The 26,770-nt window shown below is 43.0% G+C and overlaps 1 protein-coding gene across 1 annotated transcript in view; it reads right to left on the bottom strand.

The window, feature by feature from the left end:
- The window catches only part of snd1 (staphylococcal nuclease and tudor domain containing 1), an 813,248-nt gene that overhangs the window by 678,933 nt on the left and 107,545 nt on the right, over nt 1-26,770 (bottom strand). Inside the window, exon 11 of the mRNA XM_068005235.1 lies at nt 15,427-15,513. Within this exon, the coding sequence (XP_067861336.1) occupies nt 15,427-15,513 (87 nt within the window). The remainder of the gene's footprint in view (nt 1-15,426; nt 15,514-26,770) is intronic.

Genomic DNA, 26,770 nt, shown 5'->3' with positions numbered 1-26,770 from the left:
CTGCATCACACCTTATTCAAGCACCTCCCACCTGGTTTATCGCACCTGGACCTTCTGTAGACATATTTTGGTACTCTGATTTCCCAGACTATATCCTGGTTTAACCAGATCTCTTATTTCAGTTACCTCACATTTCAACACCAGCTGCCTCAACGCAACAAGAACAGGAACAAAGAGAAAAACCATCGGGGATGGAAGGGGCTTATTTTGTGCGAACCTTGTATCTGCTTGCAAGGGTAAATTTAATCAGTTTAAAACTTTTCAAAGTACTATGAAGCTTAATATTCAGACATACTAACATTAAAGGCAAAACTGCTTAGTTGGAAATATCAAATCTGTCCATCAACACAGATGAAGAACTAAACTTTAAACCCAATGTCAACAGAAACCAGGCCATTTTTTTTTAAAGTTTTGAAAAAATTTCTTCCAAAACACAGTAAAGCCACCACTGAATTCCTTCAAAGACAACCACGTAAAGTTTGCAGATTACACGGTTAAAAATATTAGCCGAAACTGGGAAAGAAGGGGAAAAAAACGAACTGCTGGGATCTTCCAAACCATCTCCCACAATAGATTATATAGTGTCTGTGTTTTGGTGTAGATCGCTTGGGTACAGCTTTCTACAAAGCCCCAACTGGTTCCAATTAATTTCTATGAGCGCCAGTCTGGTTGAAGTGCATAACTTTGGAAAGACATTAGAGATTTAAGTAGCAGAGTGCAGTCATTTATTATCACAGCTGGACACCTCCTACCCCAGATACATCAGTGTTACAATGTCAGCACCTCTGCCTCACACTAAATACTCGATTACAAGTCTAATGCAGTTAACTGTAGGATCCCACAGCACACTAAAGAAAGTTCAATAAAACTCGTTAAATTATACATAAAATATAAGCGGTTAATGGCACAGGAATGATCCATGAAAAGACTGATATCAAAGCAAAATACTCAAGTTTCACAAGCATCTGTAACTTAGTGAAAGGAAGGAAGACAAATCATGCAAATTATTTCCCACATCATGTTAGAAGAGTTTTGTGAGGTGGGATTGAAGTTTGCAGTTAGATCACCTGGGTGTTACCACTTCCACCTCTCTAGCACTTAACCTCAAGGATGTTCCAGTATTCTGGGGTAGTTACCAGTCTTGCCCTCTAGTTCACTCAACCACTACTGCCTCGGTTTCATCATAGACTAAAGGATCTGCACAAGTTTGGTTAACATTATGGTGATGGAGGTCACAGCTCTACAGGTCTGACAACAATGTAGTTAATGCTTCCTTCAATGGATTGTAAACAATTTTACAACACCAAGTTATAGTCCAACAATTTTATTTTTAATCCCACAAGCTTTCGGAGGCTTCCTCCTTCCTCAGGTGGTGTGAGGAAGGAAGAAGCCTCCGAAAGCTTGTGGGATTAAAAATAAAATTGTTGGACTATAACTTGGTGTTGTAAAATTGTTTACAATTGTCAACCCCAGTCCATCACCGGCATCTCCACTTCATTGGATTGGAGAAGGAACAGGGGAATGTTGTGTTGCTTAGGTTTCAGAACTGTAGGAGAGTTTATCAGTACCACATGTATTGAAAATTAATGCAGCTAGGGAAAAGCTTTGAATTGCCAGTCAAAAGTACCTTTGTCATTTCAGGCATTTATAGCAGCCATTGGTGGATTTCAAGTTCACATTAAGAGGCTGAAGGAATTTCTCCAAACTACAACTTGATTACACAGGACTACAGCTGGCGGTAAGCTTTACTGTAGGGCATTGGCACTCCAAAATACTGTACCATAAAATACTAAGACACAGAATCCACTTAGGATTCTCCATAGTGAGTTTGATTTCTGCTGTACTAAAGGAACTACCAAAGCCAGACATTTCCCGGGTGGGTGGGAGGGTGGAGTAAAGACGGGGAGAACATTCTGCTGCAAGGCCACATCCTTGCAACTCGAGGGAACCTGCTCAAACATTGATATTCAGTATGGTCTTACGAGACCCAGAAGAAAATATAAATAAAAAGTGGGTTGAAGAGAGCAATTAAGGCATATGAACTGTGGACCAGTATAGCACATAAAATTATGGATAACATAAAATGGTCTCAAGAGGTAATCAGATGCTTTCTAGGGAGAAGCGGGATAGATGTATATGGTTAGAAGGCAGGGGTGATCTATGAAAACAAAGTTTGTTTTTAGCAGACTTTTCCCATTCCCAAAAAATCTTGTGTTCATTATTAACTCTACAGTAATCATCCTTCTTTGGCTGGTCTGTGTCGAGGACAATTCAAATAATTCTATACAAAACTCCCCTTTCCGACACTGCAGATTAAGCTTGATGCCCGGGGCTTTACTAAGACAATCAGAACTCATTGCAATTCTGACTCTGTCTTTATGACAAGACGATGACCTTCGTCATCCTGGCCCCTCCACCTCAATTAAACCACAACAAGGTCTCCAAAAAGACCAAAGTCAGCAGTGTCCCTTCAGGCATCTCAGTCATTGAGTGACCTAATTCAAAAATTAAGTTGGAAAGGGATTGAGAGCAATTGAAAAGCATTTGAAAATTGATAGCACACCAGTCCCATGTCAAAATGGATGATTGTGCAATCTAATGGAATTTTTGTTAATGCTGTTTACTCAGTTTCAGTTTGAATACAGAATGGATTTAAAAATAAATGGACCAATCCCCAGTTGACAAATGAACTAATTAAGTTATTTCATACCATTTCAATGTACCATCAAATCCTGTACAGTATGGGCAAACACCATGACAATCAGTAGAAAATACCTTACTGTGCACAAAATGGCTTCTATGCTCACTTACAAAACAGCAACTGCACTTCAAAGTAATACATTATTGTATGGCGAGGCGAGCAAAGCTATTTAAATAAAAGTTATTTTTTCTTTAAATGAGATGTCACTAGGCTGCAGGTGTTTTAAGCTTGACACTAAACTGAAGTAGTCAGCCGCTGAGGTGAAGGATTCTGTTTCTGCATTAATACAAATAGGGCAAGTAATTTGTCAATCGTTCAGACTCTAGTATTTTCACTGCCTCCATCAGATATGCAGCGCCATGGCACTCACAGCAAGTCCTGCGGCACCCAGTAAGCGTAGAAAGCCCGGGGACCTGTGGCAGGGGATGGAGCTCCATGACAAACCACTCGCCCTAACTATAAAATGTAGTGCACAACTTGTACATTAATGCTTTAAGTGACCTGCAAACACTGGGCGGTAGCTTTTGGAGCTGCACATCAGATGTGTTTACAGCCTGCTTTTGCAGCTCAACTTGGTGCAGCTTCTACAGTACATCATTGTGGTGAAAGTATCAACAAGGAAGGAGGTATATTCCCAACACTGCTAAGTTAGAGATCAACCACGGTAGTCGCATGCAGAGGCCAGGAACCTCCCCAACGTGCAGGAAGAATAAAATTAGCATTAATCACCCCACCCGACTGACTGGAGTATACGACAGCACTGATCGAAAGCCTGCAAGTGGACCTCCGGTCTATCTTTCCCACTGGAAACGTCTGATCACCACTGCATCGCCTAAAGTGATGAACAGGGGTTCATGTCCACACCTACATAGTGAGCGCCAAACCTTGGTAATACTGGCACGGTAGTAAATGGATCCCAGCACAGGTCACATTTCTAGTGTTGGTAAAACTGTCCTGGAGCACAAAGCGGACTTGTTTATTAACCAAAGACAGCTGAACATCTTAAAAGCAAACTCAAACAAAAAGGTCACTAGGCATTGCCTACTTCTTTCCGTGAAGAAAGGATTTTAAACTGGCATCAGCCAAAAACCATCAGAAGCCGGTACTATATATAATGGTGTAAGACATAGCCAAATTTCTACTTCCTCTGGCCCAAATAGTTGGACCAGTCACTCTTTCCTATATTTATACATTACAAATGGATCTCTCATGGCTTTGCACATGGTAAATCAGAGAATATCGTCTCGTGGTTTGCATGCTGCTGTTTTGCTCTCTTTCTGTTCTCTTCTGATTCTCTCCGTAACTCTTTTTGCTTCTCCCTTTGCTTCCTTTCAGTTGGTGGATGGCAAAGCATGGTGTTGAAAGGAGCCACCAAGTGCTGCATTTCCAGTGGGGATTCCACAAAAATTATAGCCAGCAGCCTTCAGTAACTTCTTTCCCACTGATCACACATACTTTCCCCTCCTATCACCTTTCATCTGGCCCACCCATTCCCACTATTCTTACCTCTTCTCCTTTGAATTATTCACTCACTATATCCTTATCTTCCCCTCGCTCCGCTGTCACTCACCTCACCTATAACCTTCCATCCAACCCCCCCTAAACTCCCAGTTCCCAAAGTTGGGTGGCAAGAGGCTCCTTCCCTCCTAATGTTTCCCTCAGAGACTGGTTTCAAAATTCAACTTTTTGCAAAAAAAAGCATTCAAATTAGATGGAGACGACATACTGCATCTGTGTCTCAGATAGCAGGGTGACTTTTCTAGGCAAAAATATCAATTTCAAACCCAGGCTTTTGGGAGAGGCTGGGGCCTTCAAGTTTAAAAACCTTCAATGAAGGCATTAAAAGATACAAAAAAGAAAATTTAAAAAAAATTCTCAGGATGTGGGAGACACTGGCAAGGACACATTTATTACCCATCCATGGTTGCCCTGAGACGTCAGCAGTGAGCCTGCTCCCTTGAACCGTTGCAGTCCTTGGGTTGATGGAGCTCTCAAAATGGTGTTAGGTAGGGAATTCCAGGACACTGACCCACTGACTATTAAGGAACAGCACACATGTCCAAGTCAGCATAGTGTATGACTTGCAGGGAAGGCTTGAGGTGATTGTGTTCCCACTACATTGCTGTTGTCCTTTTCGTTGGTAGAGGTCATAGGAGAGGGAGGTGCTGTCCAAGTAAGCTTGGTGAGCTGCTGCAGTGCATCCTGCAGATAAAACATGCTGCAGCCAGTGTGCTGGTGGTGCAGCAACTGGTTAGCGAGTCCAGTGACAAAGGTGCAGCTCAAATGAACTGTTCTGTCCTGCATGATACCAAGCTTCCCAGGTGTTATTGCAACTGCATTGATCCAGGAAAGGGGCATGTATTCCATCGCACTCTTGACTTGGACAACATACTATGTACCAATACCACTGGATAGTGAGCATTAACCTTAATGGGTTTATTAGAAGGCTATTGGGCTGAGTTTTCTACTATTGAGAGAGCTATAAACAATGTGCACTAAAATAAACTATTATAGGAACAATGACCGACTAGTGTAAGCTGAAGATAAATTTTGTACTTGCAGACAGAGAACTTTACCACTGCAAGACTCGTTCATTCATTTATATATGGACATATGACAGCATATTCAAATTACTCACAAACCCCCTATTCAGAAACTCCAGCTCAACCATTTTTCAAAGTGAAATCTCTACAATCATCACTCTGGTGTTAGAGACCAACTATAGCATTTGGTCTGCCAAATCAGTCTCCCCATATAGCTAATAGGAATGACCTCTGCATGTATAAAAAAAAATAGGTTGAGGACAATCTGGCCCACCTTATGGATAGCCTTCTAACATTCACTGTCTTGGCTGACAAATGGCCATTTGGAGGTGCTGGAGGCATCTGTTACATGTGTAATAGCAACTGAGTAAGGCTAGACTCTCAGGAAGAGGAGGGCACACATACATTCTATAAGCTGGCATATCTGAACATTTTCCCTCAAAACACACAAAACCAAATGGGGTGGCTAATGTGCATCAACTTTCTGATTCAGCAAAGCCACATTTATAGTCATGCATTATATACAAGGTTAATTACACTGCACTTTAAAGTATATGAAGCATTGAGATATTTGAGACATAAGGCACTATAAAAATGCATGTTTTTTTCTAATTGCTGAATCAGGCAACTCCAGTCTGTTCCCTAAATCATCTCAAGAGGTATTATGCCAACTTTCATGTCAATTTAGGCCTTGTTCTGGAGTGGCTCATCATTGCCTACCAAAAGGCAGCATAAAAGACCTCTCCCTCCTCTGAGGGCACCAGAGCCTGGTGAAATTTACCTTCTAGACTTTACATGTTTAACCTGGAGAATGAGGTGTAACAATCTGATATGGTAAGTCAGTAGTTGCATATTGAATTCAAATTCAACAGAAAGAACCACTGACAATGTTAAACTATTTTGCCTGCGTCGGATTACGTTACCAGGTGTGGCAGGTAACCAAAGTGTCAACTGAGGCTGGATTCAAGAATAGGTCAAAATACAAATACTGCACCCTCCCCCACAACCCTGGTATATAAACTTTTTCACTGCGTACTGCCAGGCCACTTGCCTTAGCTCGCATTTGCTTTTGCGTACTTAAAAAGAACTTCCAACACCTTTAATTGGCCAGCAACTGCTTTTAGAAGGAACAGTGACTTATGCATTCAGTAATAGCTAGGTTTTAAACTCAGCAGAAAATTAATTCTAATATGTAGTGTTTTCATGTGGATCCTGAAGCTTCCCTGCAATACGGTGGCATCATAGTTTTGGAAACAAGGTGCCAAATAAAAAAAAGTCACCGCAGTAATCCACGAGGCAGTGTTCAGTATGTCAATGGACACAACTGCTCCAAAAAAAACTCCATCAGTGCAGAATTTTAAACCAATTACTCTTATAGCTGCCAGACTCCAGAAAGAAAAACTGAAGTGTTGATATTTTCATGATCTGAATGTAGATTCTCAAAACTGTACTGTAAACCCTGACCCTGGCACAGCACTTATTTTAAAAACAAAGTCTGCAATAGCAGCTGCTGTGCCACCCTGCAGTAGAGCAAACTCAACATTTATAGCAACTGGTTTAAATAGCTTTTCATGCACAGAACAAAATTTGTTTGGGAACGAGAGGCAAAGCTTTTGTGTATTTGTCCACTCTTATCAAAGTAATGACGCAGTGCTCATTTTGCTCCCTCCCCACCACCCCAACCCAATTCTTTAATTTGGGGGTTCATAGCCCACTCAACTTCTGCCAAGGGTGCCCTCTGCTCTATTGGTTTCCTTCTGCCTCTGAGATAGTACCAACATGCTGCCACAGCCTAGCTGACATGAGGAGCTCGAAAAAAATTTTTTTGGTACATTCACCTGCCAACTTCTTGCAATCATTTATGCATCGCAATTACAGACCAGCACAGATGGTGTGTCAGAGCATCCCACCTGGACTGCACTAAATAAAACATTACAAAGGAACAGGAGGAGGCCATTCTGCCACTCGAGTCTGTTCTGTCATGCAGTCATATTGTGGCTGATCTGTACCTCGACTCCATTTACCCACCTTTGCTCCATATCCCTTGAAACCTTACCCAACAAAAATCGATCAATTGCAGTCTTGAAAATTTCAAACACAGCATCCACAGCCTTGTAGGGAAGAGAATTCCACATTTCCACCACCAGTTGTGCACAAAAATTGCTTCCCGATTCACCCGAATGGCCAAGCTGTAATTTTATTATGCCCTCTTGTGCTGGATTTTCCAACTAGAGGAAATAGTTTCTCTGTATCTACCTTATTTATTCCCTTTATTGTTTTAAACACCTCAATTAGATCACCCCTCACTCTTCTAAACTATGTCCCTTTCTAATTCCTGCTCCCATCCACACAATCTGGAGTAAAGAAAGTGCAGGGGTGAAATTAAAAAGGAAATTAGGAAAGTAAAGAGAGGGCATGAAAAACTATTGGCAAGTAAAATTAAGGAAAACCCAAAGATGTTTTATAAATACATAAAGAGCAAGAGGATAACTAAGGAAAGATTAGGGTCTATTCAAAACCAAAAAGATAACCTATGTGTGGAAGCGGAAGATGTGAGTATGGTTCTTAATGAATACTTCGCATCAGTTTTCACAAAAGAGGGAGACGATGCAGACATTATAGTTAAGGAGGAGTGTGAAATATTGGATGGGATAAACAGTATTAAGGCAATTAGCATCTAGAAAGTAGATAAATTGCCAGGCCTGGATGAAATGTATCCCAGGCTGTTCACAGAAGCAAGGGAGGAAATAGCAGAGCTGTGGGGCCAGAGGACTGCTAACATTCTACTGTTTAAAAAGGAAGAAAGAGATAGACTGAGTAATTACAGACCAGTCAGCCTAACCTCAGTGGTGGGCAAATTATTGGAAACAATTCTGAGGGACAGTATTAATAGTCATTTAGAAAGGCACGGATTAATCACGGACAGTCAGCATGGATTTGTTACGGGAAGGTCGTGTCTGACTAACTTGATTGAATTTGAGTATTCCCTTTGAATTTGAGGAGGTGACAAGGAGGGTTGATGAGGTAGTGCATTTGATGTAGTCTACGTGGATTTTAGCAAAGTCGCACATGGCAGACTGGTCAGGGACGTAAAAGCCCATGGGATCCAAGGGAAAGTGGCACGCTGGATCCAACATTGGCTCAGTGGCAGGAAGCAAAGGGTTCGTCACTGGAAGGCTGGTTCCAGGTGTGTGAGTGTGAGAGTGAGAGATTTAGACCTAAATGTAGGGGACATGATTAAGACCGCTTGCAGATGATACAAAAATGGGCCGTGTGGTTGATAGTGAGGAGGAAAGCTGTAGACTGCAGGAAGATATCAATGGACTGGTCAGGTGGGCAGAAAAATGGCAAATGGAATTCAATCTGGAGAAGTGTGAGGTAATGCATTTGGGGAGGGCAAACAAGGCAAGGGAATACACAATAAATGAGAGGATACTGAGAGGTGTAGAGGAACAGAGGCACCTTGGAGTGCATGTCCACAGAACCCTGAAGGTAGCAGGACGGGTAGATAAGGTGATTAAGGCGGCATATGGGATAAGTTTTCATTAGCTGAGGCATTGAAAATAAGAGCAGGGAGGTTGTGCTAGAACTGTATAAAACACTAGTTTTATACATTAGACCACAGCTTGAGTACTGCATACAGTTCTGGTCACCACATTACAGGAAAGATGTGTTTGCACTAGAGGGTATAGAGGAGATTTACGAAGATGTTGCCAGGACTGGAGAACTTTAGCTATGAGGAAAGATAGGATAGGCTTGGGTTGTTTTCTTTGGAACAGAGAAGGCTGAGGGGAGATTTAATTGGAGGTGAATAAAATTATGAGGGGCCTCGATAGAGTGGATAGGAAGGACCTATTTCCCTTAGAGAGGTCAATAACCAGGGGGCATAAATTTAAAGTAATTGGTAGAAGGATTAGAGGGGAGCTGAGGAGAATTTTTTTCACCCAGAGTGTGGGGAGTCTGGCACTCACTGCCTGATAGGATGGTAGAGGTAGAAACCCTCATCACATTTATCAAGTACTTGGATGTGCACCTGAAGTGCCGTAAACTACAGGGCTACAGGCTAAGAGCCAGAAAGTGGGATTAGGCTGGATAGCGGGATTAGGCTGGATAGCTCTTTTTCGGCCGGAACAGACAGAGTGAGCTGAATGGCCTCCTTCTGTGCCATAAATTTCTATCTTTCTATGATTCTAACCTACTATGCCTCTGCAAACTTGGATTCCTTCAATCAATTCACCAATATACATGGTGAAAAGCAGAGACCAGTACAAATCACTGGAAACTATCACTTGTCACATCCCACCAATCAGAGAGCATTTCCTGTATCCCTACTTTGGAGCATTATAACTAACATTTGCAATTTCCTCACATTTCTTTTAATACTCTAGATGGAAATCATACGGCCATTTAAAAAAAATTCCAATTTGTCAATGCAAAAGTATGCAAACCTCTACGGTCTTCATGTTCTGATTCACGGGCACCTCAACATCATGTTCAGCAAACACAGACAAAGCTGTTTCTGCCATCTTGTGGCATTTAGATGACAATGAAAAGTGGAGATGAATTTAAATATTCCACAATTAATAGCCACACAATTTGTTTTACATTCTTGATACAGTAACCCCTTTAGCAATTCAATATCAAACATATGCTCAAATACTTCCATTTTGGGAGATTGCAGGGAAGAAAAATTAGAAAGCATTTGCATCTAAACCAGATGCAAATGCCCGAGTCGTCAAGGAAAAAGGAGGTACTAATTATTAAATTCTAGCTTCATCATTGCACTGCTCCAACAGTCCAAGCCAAACATCATGAAGGTGGATGGAATACCAATGCTGCTCTTGCCTGAGAAGGAGCTTTTCTGATCTCAGTCAGAGAGAAAGGGAGCGAGACAGAGGGAGGGTGAAGAGCACGCAAACAGGGGATGAAGGAAAGAGCACAAGAAAAAGATAAAGAAACACAAAAAAAGTTAGTTAAGAATGTGGGAAAGGAGGTGAAGATCTTCTGCTATGAGAACAGATTAGCATTTTTAAAAATTCTCGTTAGTCAATGCGCGCACAGGTAAAAGTAGTTACCTAACCTCACAATGATGGGTCATCAGTACAAAGCTGCCCACATTTCAAGATATTTTCTTGGGTTATGGACTACAAGGCTAGCCAACATTGCCAAGGAGGATATTTATACCTTGTTTCGTCAATTCCTGAGGAACAGTCCTAAGGGCACCATGTGCTAACTGGTTCTACGGTTTACTTCAGCTATGGTACCATGACTTCTGAATTGAAGGGTTCCTTTCTGAGGGAGCACCGCATTATTGGACCAACAGATACCTCTTTGGAGGGATCAAGTGCTGCTCTAGGTTCACGTAGCATTTAGGGCCAGTTGGTTCCAATGATATGAGGATAGTAAAAGGTTATGGGTGTTGGTCAACACCATCGCACCACCACAGGATGCCAATGAATTCCAGCACCCAATGAAATTGTGAGTCCTCAGCACCATCTGATGCCATTGTGTTGAGTGATACCCAATTGAGCATGACTGCATTTCTTATCATATGCCTATTTATCTTGTTCTGAATAATGGAGGGGAGATGTTCCTTTCAGTTGGCTTTCATCAACCAGAGCCAACTTAGTAAGTTGTGGTGTGACATTTAGGTAAAAGACATTTTACACAATGATTGTGAACAGACCAGTGCATTTTGCACAATATTTAAACTTTTTAGAAGACGCTGTAACAAATGCTTGGCAAACTGTAGAGGCACTTCATTTGCATCAGGCAATGTACTAGGGAGCACACATTGTGCTGAGTATAACTTCTAATTTGTGATTTATCCCCTTCTCCATTTATAGAGGTTTGTTTTTGCCAGCTTTGTTTGCTCTTTATACAGACATTAAGGAACACAAGGATTGGTGCCACCATATAAAAAGCACAACTTTACTTTTGTATTCTTGTCCTGAAAAGACAACCTGGTATATTATTTTCTGCACATCCAGTGCAGACACTTCAGTTTCCCGGGAATCCTAAAAAAAATCAAAAGCTCGTAAGGGCCAGATAAATTAATGTCTGATCAATCTAACCTACCCCTGCAGAGGCTTTAGCTCAAACTTTTGGCAACAAGCGGTTCCAATGTGAGAAGCAAAGAACTTTTGTCTGAGGGACAAAATTAACTGACAGTGGCACAGGCCCTGGGACTTTTATATAATGCAGAAGTAGGAAAGTAGCACTATGACACCTCCCATTGCAACAGTCCATCAACATCACCATGCTGAGTGATTTCCCCAGAACCATCAATTTCTGCTATACCTCTACACTGTGAATGATACCAAAAGGATAGCCATTTCACATTCTCGTGACATCACTCAAATAGGACATGCTTTCAGGAATAACTCCTCCGCAGCTGAAAAGTCACAGTCTCACCATTTACGTTCAATTCAAGTTTCTAATGAACTTCAACATAGAAAACACATCCTTAAATTTTTGCTCAAAGAAGTGCGTCACCATCATTCCAAGTCTCACTTTTATCACTGAAATCAACATCACAAATCAACACTTCATAATGGGTGTCAGTTAATGAATTACAGTAAGATGCAACCTACCCTTTACTTCAAGCACAATAATCAGCTTGTGCCAACCACAGGTGGTCAATCACAAGGTTATAAAGTTGGACATTATTACTAAGACTTTTTGATATAGGGCATTAAACTTCAAATTAGTGCGCCTCCTCATAAGGCAACGTGCAAAAACAATGCATTGCTCACTTTCAGCCCCCATGAGATAAAGGCTAACATTCCATTAGCCTTTTTGCTTACTTTTTGTACCTGTGCACTAGCTTTTAGTGATCTGTGCTTGTGGATACCCAAATCTTTGCTCCTCCACAGCTCCTAGTGTCTCTCCATTAAGAAAATATTTCAATTCATCTTTCTTGGATCCAAAGTGGATGACCTCATACATCCCCACATTGAACTCCATCTGCCATAGTTTTGCCCACTCACTTAGACTGCATGTCCCTTCATAACTCCCTATTCCCATCTAAACATTAAGCTGGTTGCAACTTCTGCAAAAGGTTTCATTAGAGTCTAAGGAACAAAAAAAAACTAAGATTTAAACTCACCATTTTTTCTTCAATTGGTTTTACTTCACATGGTCTTAAACACCAATGAACATTAGGGCAGTTTCCTAAAAAATATTGGTTTTGAGCATCCAATTGTAAGGCAAATCAGATTTTTATTTGAAAAACTCAGTAGATGTAATGCATTTACAGGAGAGCATATTCACATCATAGCTGTACATATTTATACAGTAGTTCTACATGCTTCAGGCTGCCACAGAAGGGGGTAGTCTCACACTGGCAGACAAGGGCCATCCTGTTTTTTTTTTTAAGGAGGCATTGTTGGGGTAGGTTAATTTTCTTGTGCCCGTTTTCCATCTGGCACCAGCCTGCCTGTGAAAGCTGATAAATGTTTGTTTGTTTTCTTCTTTGGGCTGATAATGATGGCTTCAAGAAACAATAAACTATTTTTTAAAAATCAGTAAAAAAATTAAACAAGTTTGTGGTTTTTTTTAAAAAAGGGAAGAGTCAACCCCAGGGTGAGTTACTGAACCAGTGTCTTGGGGAGGGGGCATTGGGTAATTTTATTCATGCAGTTGGAAAGGACCAGATTGCTGAAGCACCATCTCACAGGTTAATTCAGCTCTCATGATCGAGCCTAGTAGCTCCAAGCCATTTTCCATGATGAAATCATCAACGCCTACTGTTTAAACAAAAATATTCAGTGTCATCAGCTGCTTCAATGGATAAAATAGCTCCCTCGCCAAGACTGAAGCAGCTGATGACACTGAATATTTTTGTTTAAACAGTAGGTGTTGATGATCTCATCAAGGCAAATGGCTTTGAGGAGTTACTGCAACATTGACACTAGAACAGCAGCAAGTAAAGGATCAGTCATCAAGGTAGATGCAATCTCTCCGGAGTCATAGAGTCCATCTCCTCACTGGAAAATGTACCGCCAGCAAGGATAAATAATTTATGGGAACACACTTAAAACACAAAACACAACTGATCTAGAAATTTAAACCAAGGGTGGAAAACAAAGAAAAAACAGCCCACTCTGCACCTATTCAAGAACAGAAAAAGGTATGAGCGCGCACTCCAAGTTACTTTTCTTTGACACTTTGCATCCCACTCAAAAATTATAGAAATGTAATCATTCCCAGACTATCTGCCATTAAGACCTACTTAACTCTTACCAAGATGGCTGCACCACGATTTGAGCTGAACTGTCTGCAGCACATCTGATATCATGTCCTTCTCCCACATCTCTTATGCAAACTTAACCTATAAGAATTAAGTAGCCCATTTCGATAGCCCATAAGTTGCTTATGTTCCAATATGAAGCAAAACGGAGGTGCTAACAAAAATGTAAATGACTAACTTGACATACAGATCTGGAAGCTATGGTCTAACAGCTTATTTTCACCACAAGAGCCTAGACCCACTACAATTGGTGGCAAACCCTGTTGTACACATTTAGCATTATTGTTTGGATCCTGCTCGAATAAAAAGCTTGTGCCTGTATTCCAGTAATAGGTTTTCCTAGCCACTCGTTAGAGGCAGTAATTTAATTTAAATGCTTAATGCATTCCATTTCAATGCTTATCCAAAACCACCTTTGGCCAAATTTCCTGAAACACATGCGCTTGTTGCTGTGGAGAAATTGAAGCCGCTACAATATCACACTATGAAGAAGTCTAATGCTTCATTATCCAGGCAGGGACATTTAAACTGCACTCCATGTGCCACACAGAGCTCCTGAACTCTGGCAATGAAACCCAAAAAGCCCAGGTAATTCCATTCTAATCAAGTTTAAATTTCTAACTCCTGGTTTGTCCTGATTGAATTTTATGGACCTGGGGTTTTGGATGTTGCCTCACTGGTGAATAAATGCTAAATCTAAACAAGATTTGTTAGTATCCACAACATTAAGAAACTGGGAACAACATTTTGAACTTTTTACATGGCCCAGACGGATCCATGGTGTACATTCAAGCAGGCCACCTGCAGGAAAAGGGTTTGCCAACGCAGAACATAACGGACTTCTAGCCACAGGGATGTCATAAGATACTATATTCCTTCACCTGCAGGGGTGACTGATTGTCCAACCAACAAGACAGAGGGAGTTGGATTACAATCCCATAGGCAAGCTTATGTTCTGAGCTATTCTCCTCTGCCTGGACCTCTGGATGGTCAAAACCTTAGTGACATTCAGCTGCCATGCATTTTCATGTTTAAATCCCTTCATGGCAAAAAAGGCTTGAAGGGCTGAATGGCTTACTCCTGTTCCTATGTTCTTTCCCCTCCTTATCTTTGTAGTTTCCTGCAGCCCTACAATCCGTAGCGTTCTCTGTTCCTGACTCTAGCTTCTTGTGCATCCAGTCCACCCCCCACCTTCAGCCACTTAGGCCCCATGCTCTAGAAATCCTTCCCTAAATCCCTCTGCCTCTCTCGGCTCCTTTAAGATCCTGTTTGACCAAGCTTTTGATCACCCCTCCTAAAATCTCCCTTGGTTCAGCAATCATTTTTTCCTTATGCCTCTGAAGCACCTTGGGACGCTTTTTCCACATTGAAGACGCTATAAAAATGAAAGTTCTTGTTGCAGTATTGCACAGAACTTTGACTTGCATTTTAAAAAGTCAAGATCAAGTAGATTATGTAGCATGACCTGGCCACAGTGGTGTCACCTATTGCAACTAGGACATGAAAAATACAAACTGAGTTTCTGTGTAACACTATACAGTTCACATTTTGAGAAACAATGAAGTTCTATGCATCATACGATAGAGCCTATCCCTTTCCAGGAATCCCTAACCCAGACTTAGATATGTAAGTATCAGAGAACCATCCCCGATACCTGTGGAACTAATCAACAGTCATATACAAGAGATGCAAGGTAAGGGGGAAGTAAAAGAACACAAGCAGTTTATGTAGAACTCATACTTCACTCTATTGGCCACTGTCCAATTGATAAGTTAATTAAAACTGTGGGGAGGGGGAAAAGAGAGAATCAGTGGCCAGAGCCCACTGTTTTCATTCGTGTGGTTGGACTAAAATGCCAAACCATAAATACCTACAGCAATATGCACTTCAACAGTTAGTTATCGATTGTGACATGTCTTATCTGAGCGTACCTTTTTGCCAATCAACTTCTTCCTTAGAAATTCTCGGGCTTCGAACATGTAAGGAATGTCGTAGAGTGGTCGTAGTTTCCTTCGGTCCTAAGGATAAAGTAAAAGCAAAGAAAAATCTAGTTAAAACATCATGCATTAAAACCATTGCTATTCAACACATACAGCAAGCAGTGATTATTTGCTTTGCACTGTGACTACTGAGTGCTGTTATTGACGATTATTCGAGTCAGACATCACAAAATAAAATTATATTGATATGCTATGTCAAAGTCCAAATGATACCTTTGTTTTCCCTGCTCTTCCCCCAGCACAAGTACAAAACCTTTATGAGCTGCATTCTTTTGGGAAGGAGATCATGGCATAGCACATGAAAAATATACAAACTAGAAAGAAAGGAAGCAAAAAGGGAGATTGGGAATATTAAGGACTATGAAAGAAGATCAACATGAGGGCAAATAGCAAATGCTTTCATAAACACATCAATGGATAGCTGAAAAAAAAAGGAATAGTCCACTTAACTGGTGGAGAGCCATCTTGTATTTGAGAGAGTGGGAACTGCAGAAATGCTGAATCAGTATTTCACTTCAATGTTAGGGAAGGTTTAAGTGGGACTGTGGGAGTAGTTAAGCAGGATGTGGAACAGTCACTGCTGGAGATAAATACAGACAGGGTCTCTTCCAAAGTTATTGGTACCAGAAGTAGAAAAACCATCAGTCTCAGATGGTATCCATCCCAGAACACTGGAGGAAGTTAGGGAGGAAATACCAGAGACACTAACTATAATTTTACAAAAATACTTTGAAAGGGGAGTAGTGCTAAAGGGTTGGAAGGTGGCAAAATATTACACCCATCTTTTTTTAAAAAAAGGATTAAGCCAGGAAACTGTAGGCCAGTTAAGCCTTATGTAGGCCAAGAGTAAACTTCTGGGGTGGAGGGAAGGCATGGATTGGTACAGCACCTTTCATGTCCTCAGGACATCCCAAAGCACTTCATAACCAATGAAGCACTTCTGAAATGGAGTTCCTGCTGTAATGTCGGCAAACACAGCATCCAATTTGCGTACAAAGTCTCACAAATAGCAATGAGATAGATGACCATACATCGGAGTTACAACACAAAAACAGGCCATTTGGCCCAACAAGTCTGACTCAGCATATACTCTCCATGTGAGCAAATAGTCCTAATCACATTTATCCAAATAGTCTATTTTAGTGATGGTGGATGAGAGAAAATATGTTGTCAAGGACACCAAGGGAACTCCCTCCCCTCCTCCAAATAGTGCCATGGGATCTTATGAAGGAAACTGCAGACAGACGGTTTAAACTCAGCAAAAAGACAACACCCAAGACAGTGCAGCATTCCCTCAGTACTGCACTGAAGTATCTGCCTAAACGATGCTTTTACTCTTCTGATGTGGGGCTTGGACCCACAGCCTTTTGACTTGGAAGCAACAGTGCTATCATTCAGCGAAGACTGACACTTGAAATTAAGATGTGCTAAATCAGGGATGGTTGACAGACTTGTAAACGGCAAACAGCACTCAACTAACATTTGAATTTTATTTTGAGAGACTCTGTGTATAGTTAAATGGAATGCAAATGTTGTACACGTGGACTTTGAATGTATTTAATAAGAAACGGGTAAAGTAACCAGAACTTCCATAAGCCATTTAAGGAGAGGCTTTAAAAGGCTAAAGGTTCTTGAACCCAATAACTTAAGACTTTCTTCAAATTAACAAGTACAGATTTAGATCCCAAAAACTGGAAATCTTCAATTAAAATAGAAAATGAACAGGCTGGTCGACACAGCTAATATGTTAACCTTTCAACAAAATTAATGCCTACATCAATCAACATTTTGGGTGTTTGCAACAGCATAGTTATCTTTCTCTTTCAGATGGCAACCTGGCCTGCTGTGCACTTAGTAATCTGTTATAGAAATAGTCTAATTGATTTTAAGACCCAGCACCATGCTGCCATCCCTCCCTCCAAACATAGCACCAGCCTTAAAAAGCATTTCTAAATTTATTTTAACAAAGTCACAAACCCATTTAGAATAAAAATATAAAAAGCAGGCATATATTTTAATTTGGCATCAGTCAGCATCACAATTCCACCAACAATCTGGAATTGAAGTTCCAAGCAGTGTCGTATTCCTGTTACCCAACAAGGGCTGTTATTTTCTAGGTGGGTGGGCTAGGCAAGGCAAATTGCAGCTGGACCCTGTTTCTAGCCAGCGACGTAGCTTTGCACAACATGGAGATTTCACACTGCTGTCTCGCTACTGAGTGAGAAATTTCTGCTTTTAAAAAAACATCACTACCCAACTGTTCCCAACATAAGCTTTTAATACAGTCCTGTGTATTGCTTGGAAAATATACTTTCCTACAATGCATTTAAAATGTTAAGAGTTTTGATGTATTTTCTCCCATGATTAATGGGATGTTGGTGCTATGCAGTTGATCATGCATTCCCAAGTCAGCTGTAACAAATAAAGTTCACTTTATACTGCCCCAATCGGCATGTCCAGGTCAGATGCAGGGTAAATCTTCAACAGTCCCAAAAAGATGCTTCAAAAGGAGCACCAGGTACACTTTCAGAGTATACCGATGCAGCCCAAAACAGAACAAAAAGCTTGGACACCCTTGGTCAACAGCAATGTTTGCAATTTTAATGCAAATTACTTGGATATCACAGATAAACTACCAAACAGGTGTAATCATATCTGTACAACACATGGGGATGGAAATTGTTTTAAAAAAGAACAGTGAGCTCAGCAGTACTCATCGTTGTTAATGACCACATGAAAGAGCAAATTCCAGCATCTGTATATGCGTAAACCCGGAACTTACTCTTCCTGGTTTGCCAGCAACCTAACAGGTTCACATTAAAGAGATATTGCAGGCTACAAACAACAGACCAGCGCTAACTTGCTCTTCTACCAACAACCACAAAACAGATACACTTAAATATACCAGGTCTCAACTAAGTTTTAACAGCACGGTAAGTCTTAATGGCTGTCAAACAAATAAAAGTTAACTTTTAAAAATGTGGAGTCTTATTACTCCTTATTTTAATAACCAAAAAGTTTATTTTACTTTTTCCTTCAGTCTTTTATTTAATTTGATATTTCTTACCCTCTTTTACACTGTATATAATTTTACAAATGATATTATGGCTTTCACTTCCTGGTTTTTACATTGCAGCTTCTAGCTCAATCTTTTGACATTGCGACTTTAAGAATGCTGCAATCTGATTGGTCGAGGGGAGAGATCCCTCCTCTCGCTTCTTCCGTGGGTCTTAGCTTAGTTGGAGTCAACGCTGGGCTTTTCTCAGCTTCCTACTGGAGGAAGTTCCCACAGTAAAGACCGCGGTAAGTTGGTGGGTGAGCATATATCTATGGAGTGGCGAGTGCCGTTCATTTGCCACTCAGAGCAATTTAAGGGCTACTAGCTTGACCAGTTAATAACTTCAAAGAGAAATCAACCAATGCTAGACTTATGGTCAGTTCAGAAGCCCAAAAGCCTAAGAAAAGGCCGCATGCTGTTCTGTTGGTCAAAAAACAGCATGGTATAGGACATTAGGGTGGGTTTAAGCAAAAAAAAACCGAAGAAACTGCCACTCCTTTTAAAAAAGGACAATCTCAATCACTATGTTCCAAGATGAATTTCAATGACACTCCTTTCTATTGATCTGTCAGCAAGCCCTCAACACTGGGTACAAAACTAATCCCTCATATGATGCCTCCCCTTCTTTCATCTCAAGTTTTCAGCTCCTTGTTGGGTTGTGGTCATACAGGCACAGGGCACCCTCTGCTACTTCACTCACGTGATCATTCTTCACCCTTGAGCTTTGACAGCAAGTATGGGCGGGCTATTTGAGCAGCGCCCAAGCCTGTCCTCATTTGATGTCCATACAAGAGCACTTACAGCAGAGTACGCTGGACAGAAAATCAGCAAAAACAACTCTGGTCAATTTTCCCCTCCCCTTGAGTTTGAGTGTGACATACTTAAGTCTGAAACTAGAGTTTTAAACTTAAATAAAGCCAATCACATAGGTATGAGGGGCAAGTTGGCTACAGTAGATTGGAAAATTAAAGGATATAACGGTTGAAAAGCAATGGCAAACATTTAAAGAAATATTTCAATATTCTCAACAAATATACATTCCATTGAGAAATAATAACTCCACAGGACAAGTGATCCACCCATGGCTAACTAAAGAAGTTTGGATGTTACCAGGGCTGGAGCGCTTCAGCTATGAAGAGAGACTGGGAAGATTGGGTTTGTTTTCCTTGGAGCAGAGGAGGCTGAGGGGGGACATGATTGAGGTGTACAAAATTATGAGGGGCACAGATAGGATGGATACTAAGGAGTCGATAAAAGGGAGCCCCGAGGCTCAGGTAGGCCTCAGACCAGCGTCGACAGCGGCGGAGGAGGAGCCTTTCTTTCTCTCTCCCCCACAGAGCGGTCGGCAGCGGGGAAGGAGGAGCGGACCTGGTTGGAGCGGCGGCGAGTCGATAAAGGGAGCAGCGGAGGCCTGAGGTGAGTAATTAAACTCACCTACGTGAGTCTTTTTCCCCAGCGGGGAAAGAGCTTTGCGGGCTTTTTCAAAGGCAGGGGGCGGGGCCAATTCATTGGTACCCGTATATAGGTGGAGCGGTTGCTAAACCCGAGACACTACACTAGGAGTGACTCCCACCCTCCCACCTCCTCTAACCTTTTTGGGGGGGGTAGAGGGAATTTAAAGGGTAGGTTCGATTTTATATTTTGTTTTCAGGGCCTTAACTCCTGGACCTAAGATAAATAAGAAGCAAAAAGTAATCCAAGTGGGACGTCACCAAGGAAGAGGTAAGTGATTGGCTGGTGAGTATTTTCCTGCTGAATTTGTCTAAGGTTAGAGTTTGTGGATTCTCGGGTCTCTGTTGTGCAGTGGGGGACTGCTGTTCAGCAAGGGCCCTTGAGTATACCTTTTAATTGAAGTGAAATTGGTGGGATTCATTTAATTTGAATTAATTAGTTAAAGGGTAAGTCATGTCAGGACAGCCCAGCCCCGTGTTATGCTCTTCCTGCTCTGTGTGGGAAATCAGGGACCCTTCCGGTGTCCCTGACGACCATGTGTGCGGGAAATGTATCCAGCTGCAGCTACTGACAAACCGCATTGCGGCACTGGAGCTGCGGATGGATTCATTATGCAGCATTCGCGATGCTGAGAACGTCGTGGATAGCACGTTTAGTGAGGTGGTCACACCGCAGGTAAAGGTTGTACAGGCAGGAAGTAATTGGGTGACCACCAGGCAGAGTAAGAGGAGCAGGCAGGCAGTGCAGGGGTCCCCTGTGGCCGTCCCCCTCTCAAACAAATATACCGCTTTGGATATTGTTGAGGGGGATGACTTATCAGGGGAAGGCAGCAACAGCCAACTTCCTGGCACCAGGGGTAGCTCTGCTGCACAGGCTGGGAGGAAAAAGAGTGGAAGAGCTATAGTGGTAGGGGATTCTATCGTAAGGGGAACAGACAGGCGTTTCTGTGGCCGTAAACGTGACTCCAGGAGGGTTTGTTGCCTCCCTGGTGCCAGGGTCATGGATGTCACTGAGCGGCTTCAGGGCATTCTCAAGGGGGAGGGTGAGCAGGCAGAGGTCGTGGTCCACATTGGGACCAACGACATAGGTAGGAAGGGAGATGAGGTCCTGCATCAAGAATTTAGGGAGCTAGGTAGCAGATTAAAGAGCAGGACCTCAAAGGTTGTAATCTCTGGATTACTCCCAGTGCCACGGGCTAGTGAGTATAGAAATAGGAGGATAGAACAGATGAATGCGTGGCTAAAGAGTTGGTGCAGGAGGGAGGGTTTCAGTTTCCTGGATCACTGGGCCTGCTTCTGGGGAAGGTGGGACTTGTACAAGTCGGACAGGTTGCACCTGAACCAGAGCGGGACAAATATCCTTGCGGGGAGGTTTGCTAGCACTGTTTGGGGGGGTTTAAACTAACTTGGCAGGGGGATGGGATACAGAGTGGAGCTACAATAGGGGGTGATGTGCAGCCAAATATAGAGAAAAAAAGTCAGCTTGGAAGACAGGGCAAATAAAACAAGGGCAAGGCTGGATGGCATCTATTTTAATGCAAGGAGTCTTGCAAATAAGGTGGATGAACTGAAGGTGTTGATAAACACATGGGAGTATGATATTGTTGCTGTCACAGAAACATGGTTGAGGGAGGGGCAAGACTGGCAGCTCAATATTCCGGGGTACAGAATCTTCAGGCGAGACAGAGGGGGAGGTATAAGAGGAGGGGGGGGGTCGCAATATTAATTAAAGAATCAATTACTGCATTAAGGAGGGATGATATGTTAGCAGGTTCCTCTAATGAGGCCATATGGGTGGAGCTTAAAAACAAAAAGGGGGCAAGCACTTTGATGGGAGTGTACTATAGGCCCCCAAACAGTCAAGGGGAGATAGAGGAACAGATATGTAGGCAAATCTCAGAAAATTGTGCAAATAATATGGTAATAATAGTGGGGGATTTCAACTTCCCCAATATTAACTGCGATACTCAGAGTGTAAAAGGCTTAGAGGGTACAAAATTCTTAACGTGCATCCAGGAGAGCTTTTTGAGCCAGCATGTAGAAAGTCCTACAAGAGAGGGGGCGGTACTGGACCTAATTCTAGGGAATGTGGCCGGCCAAGTGGAAGAAGTGCTAGTAGGTGAGCACTTTGGTGACAGTGACCATAATTCGGTGAGATTTAAGGTGGTCATGGAAAAGGATAGGGAGGGGCCGGAAATAAAGGTTCTAAATTGGGGGAAGGCCGATTTTAATAGGATACGGCAGGATCTGGCCAAAATGGACTGGGATCAGCTGCTTGTAGGAAAATCCGCATCGGAGCAATGGGAGTCTTTCAGAAGGGAGATTGAGGCCATACAATGGCAACATGTTCCCGTAAAGGTCAAGGGTGGTTCCAAGAACTCCAGGGAACCTTGGATGTCAGGGGATATACGAGAATGGATTAGGAAAAAAAGGAGGGCTTTTGGCAGATACAAAAGGCTAAAGACGGAGGAAGCCCTAGAGGAGTACAAAAAGTGCAGGGGGATACTTAAAAAAGAAATTAGGAGATCAAGGAGGGGCCATGAAATAACACTGGCGAGCAAAATAAAGGAAAATCCTAAGATGTTTTATAAGTATATTAAGGGTAAGAGGATGACTAGGGAAAAAATAGGGCCCATTAGGGACAAAAATGGCAATGTGTGTGTGGAGCCGGCAGATGTAGGAGGGGTTCTAAATGAATTTTTTGCATCTGTTTTCACTATGGAGAAGGACGATGTAGACATAGAAATACGGCAGGGGGACTGTGATATACTCGAACATATTAACATCGAGCGGGAGGAGGCATTGGCGGTTTTAGCAGGCCTAAAAATGGATAAATCCCCAGGCCCGGACGAAATGTGTCCCAGGCTACTGTGTGAGGCAAAGGAGGAGGAGATTGCGGGGGCTCTAACACATATATTCAGAACCTCTCTGGCCACAGGGGATGTGCCAGAGGACTGGAGAACCGCTAATGTAGTACCATTATTCAAGAAGGGGAGTAGGGAAAAACCGGGGAACTACAGGCCAGTGAGCCTAACATCAGTGGTAGGAAAATTATTGGAAAAAATTCTGAAGGACAAAATTAGTCTCCACTTGGAGAAGCAAGGATTAATCAGGGATAGTCAACATGGCTTTGTCAAGGGAAGATCATGTCTGACTAATTTGATTGAATTTTTTGAGGGGGTGACTAGGCGTGTGGATGAGGGTAACGCAGTGGATGTGGTATACATGGATTTCAGTAAGGCCTTCGATAAAGTCCTGCACAGGAGACTGGTCAAGAAGGTACGAGCCCATGGATTCCAGGGTGCCTTGGCACTTTGGATACAAAACTGGCTTAGTGGCAGAAGGCAGAGGGTGATGGTCGAAGGTTGTTTTTGTGACTGGAAGCCTGTGGCCAGTGGGGTACCACAGGGATCGGTGCTGGGTCCCTTGCTGTTTGTGGTCTACATTAACGACTTGGATATGAATGTAAAAGGTATGATCAGTAAGTTCGCTGATGATACAAAAATTGGTAGGGTGGTAAATAGCGAGGAGGATAGCCTCAGTCTGCAGGACGATATAGATGGTTTGGTCAGATGGGCGGAACAGTGGCAAATGGAATTTAACCCGGAAAAGTGTGAGGTGATGCACTTTGGAGGGACTAACAAGGCAAGGGAATACACAATGAATGGGAGGACCCTAGGCAAGACAGAGGGTCAGAGGGATCTTGGTGTGCAAGTTCACAGATCCCTGAAGGCGGCGGAACAGGTAGATAAGGTGGTAAAGAAGGCATATGGGATACTTGCCTTCATTAGCCGAGGCATAGAATATAAGAGCAAGGAGGTTATGATGGAGCTGTATAAAACACTGGTTAGGCCACAGCTGGAGTACTGTGTGCAGTTCTGGTCGCCGCACTACAGGAAGGATGTGATCGCTTTGGAGAGGGTGCAGAGGAGATTCACCAGGATGTTACCAGGGCTGGAGCGCTTCAGCTATGAAGAGAGACTGGGAAGATTGGGTTTGTTTTCCTTGGAGCAGAGGAGGCTGAGGGGGGACATGATTGAGGTGTACAAAATTATGAGGGGCACAGATAGGATGGATACTAAGGAGCTTTTTCCCTTCGTTGAGGGTTCTATAACAAGGGGGCATAGATTCAAGGTAAAAGGCGGGAGGTTTAGAGGGAATTTGAGAAAGAACTTTTTCACCCAGAGGGTGGTTGGAGTCTGGAACTCACTGCCTGAAAGGGTTGTGGAGGCAGGAACCCTCACAACATTCAAGAAGCATTTGGATGAGCACTTGAAATGCCATAGCATACAAGGCTACGGACCAAATGCTGGAATATGGGATTAGATTAGACAGGGCTTGATGGCCGGCGCGGACGCGATGGGCCGAAGGGCCTCTATCCGTGCTGTATAACTCTATGACTCTAAGTTAAGGATAGTATTAGATTAAAAGACTAGGCCTATAATGTTGCCAAGAAGTAAGCCTGAGGACTGGAAGAGTTTTAGAAACCAAAGGACAACCAAAAAAAAAAAAAGGGAGAAAATAGAATATGAAAGTAAACTAGCAAGAAATATAAAAATGGATTGTAAGAGCTTCTACAAGAATGTAAAAAGGGAGCGTAGCAAAAGTAAACATTGGTCCCCTCGAGGCTGAGACGGAAGAAATTATAATGGGAAATCAGGAAATGGCAGATGCATTAAACAAATATTTTGTATCTGTCTTCACAGTAGGAGACACAAAAAGCATACCAGAAATAGTGGGGAACCAAGGGGCTAATGAGAGTGAGGAACTTAAAACAATTAATATCAGTAGAGAAAAAGTACTTGAGAAACGAATGGGACTAAAAGCCGATAAACCCCCTGGACCTGATGGCCGACATACAAGGGTACTAAAAGAGGTGGCTGCAGAGATAGTGGATGCATTGGTTGCGATCTTCCAAAATTCCCTAGATTCTAGAACAGCCCCAGCAGATTGGAAGGCAGCAAATGTAGCCCAGCTATTCAAGAAAGGAAGGAGAGAGAAAGCAGAGAACTACAGGCCAGTTAGCTTGACAGTTGTCGGAAAAATGCTGGAATCCATTATTAAGGATGTGGTAGCAGGGCACTTAGATCATCCTCAACGATGGCGGAGTCCAGCACGTGAGTGCAAAAGACAAGGCTGAAGCGTTTGCAACCATCTTCAGCCAGAAGTGCCGAGTGGATGATCCATCTCAGCCTCCTCCCGATATCCCCACCATCACAGAAGCCAGTCTTCAGCCAATTCGATTCACTCCACGTGATATCAAGAAACGGCTGAGTGCACTGGATACAGCAAAGGCTATGGGCCCCGACAACATCCCAGCTGTAATGCTGAAGACTTGTGCTCCAGAACTAGCTGCGCCTCTCGCCAAGCTGTTCCAGTACAGCTACAACACTGGCATCTACCCGACAATGTGGAAAATTGCCCAGGTATGTCCTGTCCACAAAAAGCAGGACAAATCCAATCCGGCCAACTACCGCCCCATCAGTCTACTCTCAATCATCAGCAAAGTGATGGAAGGTGTCGTCGACAGTGCTATCAAGCGACACTTACTCACCAATAACCTGCTCACCGATGCTCAGTTTGGGTTCCGCCAGGACCACTCGGCTCCAGACCTCATTACAGCGTTGGTCCAAACATGGACAAAAGAGCTGAATTCCAGAGGTGAGGTGAGAGTGACTGCCCTTGACATCAAGGCAGCATTTGACCGAGTGTGGCACCAAGGAGCCCTAGTAAAATTGAAGTCAATGGGAATCAGGGGAAAAACTCTCCAGTAGCTGGAGTCATACGTAGCACAAAGGAAGATGGTAGTGGTTGTTGGAGGCCAATCATCTCAGCCCCAGGACATTGCTGCAGGAGTTCCTCAGGGCAGTGTCCTAGGCCCAACCATCTTCAGCTGCTTCATCAATGACCTTCCCTCCATCATAAGGTCAGAAATGGGGATGTTTGCTGATGACTGCACAGCGTTCAGTTCCATTCGCAACCCCTCAAATAATGAAGCAGTCCGAGCCCGCATGCAGCAAGACCTGGACAACATCCAGGCTTGGGCTCACAAGTGGCAAGTAACATTCGCGCCAGATAAGTGCCAGGCAATGACCATCTCCAACAAGAGAGAGTCTAACCACCTCCCCTTGACATTCAACAGCATTACCATCGCCGAATCCCCCACCATCAACATCCTGGGGGTCACCATTGACCAGAAACTTAACTGGACCAGCCATATAAATACTGTGGCTGCAAGAGCAGGTCAGAGGCTGGGTATTCTGCGGAGAGTGACTCACCTCCTGACTCCACAAAGCCTTTCCACCATCTACAAGGCACAAGTCAGGAGTGTGATGGAATACTCCCCACTTGCCTGGATGAGTGCAGCTCCAACAACACTCAAGAAGCTCGACACCATCCAAGATAAAGCAGCCCGCTTGATTGGCACCCCATCCACCACCCTGAACATTCACTCCCTTCACCACTGGCGCACCGTGGCTGCAGTGTGCACTATCCACAGGATGCACTGCAGCAACTCGCCAAGGCTTCTCCGACAGCACCTCCCAAACCCGCGACCTCTACCACCTAGAAGGACAAGAGCAGCAGGCACATGGGAACAACACCACCTGCACGTTCCCCTCCAAGTCACACACCATCCCGACTTGGAAATATATCGCCGTTCCTTCATTGTCGCTGGGTCAAAATCCTGGAACTCCCTTCCTAACAGCACTGTGGGAGAACCGTCACCACACGGACTGCAGCGGTTCAAGAAGGCGGCTCACCACCA

This window comes from Heptranchias perlo, chromosome 24 (genome assembly GCF_035084215.1).
Source record: "Heptranchias perlo isolate sHepPer1 chromosome 24, sHepPer1.hap1, whole genome shotgun sequence".
In the NCBI taxonomy this organism is placed as follows: Eukaryota; Metazoa; Chordata; class Chondrichthyes; order Hexanchiformes; family Hexanchidae; genus Heptranchias; species Heptranchias perlo.
This window is presented reverse-complemented; position numbering and strand designations above follow the sequence as displayed.